The 7,377-nt window shown below is 45.8% G+C and overlaps 1 protein-coding gene across 1 annotated transcript; it reads right to left on the bottom strand.

Moving 5' to 3' along the window:
* Positions 1–1,807: 1,807 nt before the first annotated feature.
* Positions 1,808–3,160, bottom strand: LOC119288476 (forkhead box protein C1-like). The gene is made up of 2 exons (XM_037568090.1): positions 2,631–3,160; positions 1,808–2,506 (listed from the first exon to the last, which is right to left on the bottom strand). Exons 1-2 carry the CDS (start codon positions 3,158–3,160, stop codon positions 2,137–2,139), a joined length of 900 nt encoding a protein of 299 aa, XP_037423987.1. The 3' UTR covers positions 1,808–2,136.
* Positions 3,161–7,377: the final 4,217 nt, after the last annotated feature.

Raw genomic sequence — 7,377 nt, forward strand, 5'->3', positions numbered from 1 at the left:
CATGGCTCATGGAGCGTTGTGCCAGCAGCCAGGACCAAACCATCTCCCATATTAAACACGACTTGAAGGCATCCCAGACATCCAAACCAGGCTAAATTGTACTCTCTTTGTTTCATAATATAAAAATATTTTTGAAGCTAACAAGTACTCCCTCCATCCTATAATGTAAGCTTTTATTTTACTATCAAACTAACAAGTTATGGGATGGAGGGAGTAATATCTTTCATGCTAAGAAGTTTGAAAAAGGTTATTATTATATTATGGGACGGAGATAGGACTCTACTAGTAGTACTACTCACTAACCTAGAACAGACTCTTTAAAAAAAACGGAAATATTAACGCCCACACGTGTGGAACGTCTCCAACTCGCCCACACGCCTGGATTGTCGTTGGTTGTTTTTTGCGCGAATCCTGACACCAAAAGATGGATTTGGTGTGCCACGCAGGACAAGCCCGGTGTGTGGTGTGTAGGTAATTCGCCCGCACGCTGTTTCTCCCTCGGACGAGACCGGTTGGGAGTCAGGGCGTGCGGTGGAACTGCTGTCGCGCCCGCACGCCGCGCACGACTTCTGTTCCCCATCTCCCATGACTGCCCTTTTTCCCACTCTCCCACACCAAGTTGTCATTTGCCATGTTTTCTGCAGGGTACATGGCAACTGCCCTATTTGTGATTGTAAGCAGATGGCAACTCTCTTTATCCCGAACATGTTATTGTTGCCACGTTTGTTTTTGTAGCGCTAAATGGCAACTGTCCAGTGCTAGTGCGTGGCAACTGCCCTATTTGTGATTATAAGCAGATGGCAACTCTCTTTACCCCGAACATGTTATTGTTGACACGTCTGTTTTGTAGCGCTACATGGCAACTGTCTAGTGTTAGTAGGTGGCAACTCCTAAAGATACCACCGTCGCCCACATGCCCGTCTCCTCTCCCACACACCAAAAGCTATCAGTTGCCATGTGTTTTTGCAGGGTACATGGCAACTGCCCTAGTGTGCTTATAAGCAGATGGCAACTCTCTCTTTTACCCGAACATGTTTTTTGCCATGTTTTTGTAGTGCTACATGGCAACTGTCTAGTGTTAGTAGGTGGCAAATCCTAAAGTTTTCAAATCATGGCAACTGTAGTAGACCAGACCATACATGGCAACAGCTACAGTTGCCCAAAAATGGCATCCGACACTTGACCTGAGATGGCAACTGCAGTTGAGCAACCATGGCAACTGTAGTTGTCAGACATGGCAACTGCAGTTCAGCAACATGGCAAGTACAGTTAAACGAACATGGAACATGGTTCGGACCATGGCAATCGCGGCGGGACGCGTGGTTACTACCACGCGGGGCGTGTGGCTCGCAGGCGGGGAGGGGCGAGGGCCGAGACGGGTCGTGCGGGCCGTGAGGTCGCTCGCCCGGACGTGCTAGTGCGGGCGATTGCGCCGCACACCGAACGTGCGGGCTGTGGTGGGGTGCGCGCGGACGTGCTCGTGCGGGCGGGCCTGTGTCGATGCCACACGGGGCGTGCGGCACATACCCCCTAGATGCCACACGTGTGGCAGTTATCGTCGTCCAAAAAAAACCCTATAACAGGGTCTGTCTAGGACACATCTAGATGTGAAATAGTTATGTCACATCTAACCTGATTTCCACTATATTTGTGGTCTATTTTTTTGTCCCAGTTTTTTTTTGTTCCTTGTTGCTGCATTATTTGTGGGAGCTTAGATGTAACATCCTTAGAAAACATCTACTTCCTCTGTTTCTAAATACTCCCCCCGTTCGCTTTTATAAGTCGTTTTAGACAAGTGAAATTGAGCTGTTTTGCACGGTGTCTTACATATACAAAGCAAACCATTTGAAAAAGACAAATATTTAAGAACGGAGCAAGTAGATGTGAATCAGACAAACTGACTCATTAACCTACAACTGACTGGCACGAATGTGCTGATAGCGTGCAGGGTCCAATCTACCAACCCTCCAAGGATTCCCCATCTTGATTTCGTCTGTTTATCCACAAAACAACACGAGGTTTCCCATGCCAAGCATCGGCTGGATGTCAGTAACATTTTGAGTGACTCAAACAAGTCCTGGAGCAGTGGATCGTCCGGTGATTTTTATACAAAAGTCAAATTAAGGATGATTAGTTTCAGAGCAGGAGGTTGCCGAGGGCGAGGCCGACGCAGACCGCCAGCGCGACCCACCACGCGGCGGCCACCGGGTGCCGGGCGGCCCCCGCGCCATCCTCCTCCTCCTCCTCGGGCTCCGCGCCGGCGGCTCCTCCTCCTCCTCCTCCTGCCCTGAGCGCGGAGTTCTCGGCCTCCAGCATCATCACCCACCGGCGGTGCGCCGAGAGCGCCACCGCGTCGCGCACGAGCAGCGCCGCGAGGCCTCCGCTGCGCGCGGCCGCGGCGGCCAGCTTCTCCTCCGCCTCCCGCGCCCGCGACTGCGACAGCCGCAGCGCCCGCAGCAGGCTGTCCTTGCCGTCGCCGTTACCCTTCTCGTCGGTCCGGCCCGCCCTGCGCAAAAATAGAGAGAGAGAGAGAGAGAGAGAGGGAGAGAGGCCACTCAGTCCGAGCAACGCAAATCCGTCGAGGCGAACGCGCCGCGCGACAGTGAAAAGAGCACGGCGCCTTGCCTTACCTCTGCAGGTGCAGAGCCGGGAGCGGGCCGAAGAGCTTGGCCGGAGGGGGCAGGTCGCAGTTGAGGAGCAGATCGGCGCGCGGCGGCCGTCCCCGGCGCCCCCTCTGGTGCTCGTCGGCGGCGGCGGGCGCGGCCATCGGCAGCATCTCCCGCCCGCCCGCAGACTCGCTCCCTCGACTGGAGCGCGGCGGCCGGGTCTGGTTTGGTGGGGGGCGTGGGGTTTGGTGCGGATGAGAGGAGGAGGCAGATGGGGCCGATAGGGGGGGCGGTTGCTTGAGGGAGGCTTCCGCTGGGAAGAAACCACGGGCGCGGGTAGGAGGAGGTTGCCGCCGCGGGCACGGAGGAGCCAGTTTTGCGTGAGCCTTTGCTCGGGGGTGTGTAGTGCGCGACACACGACGGACAGGAGTGAGCACGGACGGAATCACGGTGGCAAGTTGCCATCGACAAATGGCGCATGAACGCGACCGACGAATCTCCGCCGGGACGGTTGGGTTCGATTCGGCGGGGCGGAGACTTTGTTCCAAACGCATCCCTGCTGCGCACGTCTCTTCCAGTTCCAGCGTCCCATGTTCAACTGTCAAGCAGTTTTTTCTTAACATAGTATACAATCAAAGTTCCAATCAAAGTCGGTCACATATACGAGTATGCACTCATCCATATGAAACACGCACACACACATCTTATCTCTATGAGCTTCTCCGAGAGACTGAGCCGACGTAGCATTTTGAGATTGATGAAGTCACCACAGACATTTCATAGTCGACAGAGACGTCTCCTCCCACCGAAAAAACATCGCCGAAATGTTTAAAATAAATTTAGGAAATGCGAGCGCCAGTGTCAACTATGAAGGCGTCTGTGGTGACTTCGTCAATCTTAAGATGATGTATCGGCTCAGTCTCTTAGAGGTGCTCGTAGGGATATGATGTACATGTGTGTGTTTACAAGGTGAGTACATATATGTACTAGTATGTATGAAACTGTGTACTGCATAAAAAACAAAAACCAGCAAAGGACAAGGTATTGGTAAAAAAGAATTGCAGCTGAATAAGAAGAGGGGCCTCACATCTGCAGTCTACATGCTGCCATAAGGGAGAAACAAATATTTGATTGCCATATATATGCATGCTCAAAAACAAAAAATATTTAACCCGGACTTCCGGGTCGTAGTCGTGAGGCCCGAGTTGAAGTCAGCCATGAAAACCACTGTCTATATGGAAGGAATGTTTGTCGCCCCCTATCCTCCACTAACCTCGCCTCGTAGATGTTGAAATATATTACCTGTCTCTTTCCATTAGTTCGGACTTTTAAACGAGTTGATTGAAGCATGAATTTAATATGGTATTCGAGTTAAGAGGTCTTGAGTTCAAGATCCTGCCAATGCAGTATTAAATAACGGATCTGCTAATTTACATGCGGATGAAAACAATTCGCCTTCATCCGTTTTCTGTGCCCTGCGATCTGTGCGTGGAGATTCGTGTGTGTGACCCGTTATTTGTCTCGTTTCTCTTATCGGGCCCGTGTGGTTGACCCGTTATTTTTTTCATCGCAACCCGCGTGTGTGTGTGGTTGACACTGTCGCCCTCCTCCTCCCAGCCGAACACGCAACCCCGAACAGTCGAGCGAGAGAGAGATAGCCATGGCGATTTGGAGCTCCGCCTCACCGCTCGATCCAGTGTTTTGATGGTGACTCGTCCGCGCTCTCCCTCGTGCTGCCCCGCTTCCTCCGCCTCCCTTCTGTTCCTGCCGGCGGGATCTGCGGCATCTCTCGGCCCCGCACCGATCCGTCCCCATTTCCGTCGCTGGCGATTTTGTTCGTCGGATTCAGTCCCCCCCCCCCTCCCTTTTTGTTGTTCTTGTGATCTGTTAGGTAGGGAGTTGATTTTGTCTGTCAGATTTGATGATTGTATCCATCCCCCGCAGCTTTTTTCCGTGTAGATTTGTTTAGGTTGCACCGTTTCTGGGATGCGTTTGATTGTTCTGCTAAGCGCGGTAGCTGCCGTAGCTGGGATGTGTGTCAGTTCGATGTGCTGATCTATAATTGATTGGATGTTGGAGTCCGAGTTGTTCATGTGAGGCTGGCTTGCTTAGTTGTAGTACTCTGATGTATTCAGTCAATTTGAACAGATGTATTCTGTTCCCTGGCCTTTAATCCCTAGACCATTTCTCTTCACTGGTATCGTTTAGTGGGTATGTGGTTTACTCTGTAATTTCTATTTTGGATTTACAGTGCAATCCCTATTGTTTTTTAGAGTGATTTTCAGTGTAATTCATACTGGATTTTCATTGATTTTCACTGTAATCCGTACTGGATTTCCAGTGTAATTTTCTTGTGGATAGGTAGTATATTTGTAGTGTAAATCCAAAGCAATTTGTAGTGTAATCCCCGGTTATTTTACAGTGTAATTTCAGTGTATTTGCACTGTATTTGCTAGTGGAATAATAGTGTATATGTCCTAATTGCAGTGTATTTTTGTCAGTGGGGTTGCATTGTATTTGTTAGTGGAATTACAGTGTATTTGTCAGTGATGTACAGTGTAATTTGATAGCTGATTTACAGTGTAATTGCCATGGATTTGCACTGTATTCGCTAGTGGAATTACAGTGTAATTCACTTGAATTTTTATAGTGGAATTGTGTTTTGGATTTACAGTGTATTTGTCAGCAAATTTACAGTGTAATTCATAGCTGGTTTTACTGTGTAAATTCAGTGTAATTTACACTTTAATTGAGTAGCAGAGGAATTGTGACTGTTCTTGTGATGCACCGCTAGTTTGTATGTTCTTGTGATGCATCTGATTCCAGTGTATTTTCTTGAGGATTTAGACTATAATTATATTCGGATGTACACTGTAATCTTCATCGGAATTCCAGTGTATTTTCTTAGTGGGTGATTACAGTGTATTTACAATGTAATTCTCAGTTGGTTTCCACTGTAATTCGCATGGGATTTCTTCATTGTAATTCTTAGTGGGTTATGTAGTGAAATAAAAGAGATGTAGACTGTAAATGCTATCAATGCATTTCTTCTTTATATTTTTGTTATGTTTTATCCCTTTTGCCATTTCATCTCAGACATTTTGTCCTTTTCTTTGTGTTTGTACATATTTAGGTTATAGATTAAAGTATGGGGAGACTCATGAAGGCTTTTGGTAAGGGCACTTCTGCTGCTTGTGTTCAAGATTGTGATGATTCAGATGGGGATCCTTTTGTCCCCAATGATTTTGCTGAGGATGATCCTTTTCAAGATTCGGAGGTTATATTTCTAATTTGATTTTTTATTTCTTTTATTTTCTTTTATTTCTTGTTTGGTAGCTTATTTGTTCCGGTTTTCTAGTTCATTCATTTGTTTCATCTGTTAACTGCAGGAACGTCAAATGGATGATCATGATTTCGAGAAAGTCTTAGGCTATGCTTTTTAGCTGCTTTTTTCTAGTCTGGCTCTGATAAAGATGGGGTGTTACCCGCTCAGGGCATGTGCTGCTATGATGAAGTGGATTTATTTCTGGTCATGTCCTCTTCCAGTTTTTTGACTGTAGTCCCTGATGGGTTGTAGTGTAATTATTTGTTGATTTTGCTCTGTAATGCCCAGTGGAATTACACTGTATGTTAATTGGTCTTACATAGTAATTTTTAGCGGGTTCACACACTAATTTACAAAGTAGTTTACACAGTAATTTTAGCACTTCCTTACTGTTGGTTAGTGTTCATTTTTGTTGGCTTGTTCAAAACTGCAATTCTTACAGTGTAATTCTAGGTAGATTTACAGTGAAATTCTAAGTGGATTTACACTGTAATTCCTACTATATTTACATTATAATTCTAGGTCGATTTTACAGTGTAAATTTAGGTATTTACACTGTAATTCCTACTAGATTTACACTGTAATTCCTACTATATTCACAATGTAATTCCAGGTCGATTTTACATTGTAAATCTAGGTAGAATTACAGTGTAATTCTAGGTAGATTTATACTGTAATTCCTACTGGATTTACACTGTAATTCCTGCCGTATTTTCAGTGTTTTTCTTAGTGTAGTAGATTTTACAGTGGATTCAAACTAGATTTACAGCGGTATTTAAAGTGTAAATCTTAGTGTAATTTTAGTTGATTTATAGTGTAATTTTAGTGGTTTTTGTCATTTTCATTTTAATTGTGTGTGGTTAGTAGATTAGAGATGGGAAAGTATTGCCCGGGTTCTTTTTCTCCTTTCTCGCTGCTTTGCCTGTGTGGGTTGAAAAGAGTTGGGGTGTGGATCCGATAACATCTTGGTGCGGGTCCGTTTAAAAGCGGTATGAACCACCTGAAGTAGCTCAGTAAAAGAGTATGATCCACTCTGTTATTTGTCAAGACTCTAGTTAAAGAAAGCATGTTTTTGATAACTTTTTTTGTTTTCAGGATTGTTTTCTGCTACTAGAAAGCCATATGTTAAGGAAATCAACTTCATCTTCATTGAGGTACATCGCATGTCCTTTGATGCTGGATTTCATTGCATTTGGTTTGATTGTAGGCACCTGCACTCAGTATTTTGAGTAAATTATCTATTAATGCAAACAAGTATTCAGTTTTGAACTGTAAATAAGTGCAGAGTAATTTTGCAGAGAAGGTCCCAGTAATTTGATCTAACAGTCACAAATTTCTCCTTTTAGTTCTGAACTGTAGATATGTAATCATTTTTATAGATTCTTTTTGTTTGTTGCTACTTGTGTGAGTGCCTTCTAGTGTGAATGTTTTTAGCCTGATTGTGTT

The sequence above is a fragment of the Triticum dicoccoides genome, chromosome 4A (genome assembly GCF_002162155.2).
Source record: "Triticum dicoccoides isolate Atlit2015 ecotype Zavitan chromosome 4A, WEW_v2.0, whole genome shotgun sequence".
NCBI classification, from domain to species: Eukaryota; Viridiplantae; Streptophyta; class Magnoliopsida; order Poales; family Poaceae; genus Triticum; species Triticum dicoccoides.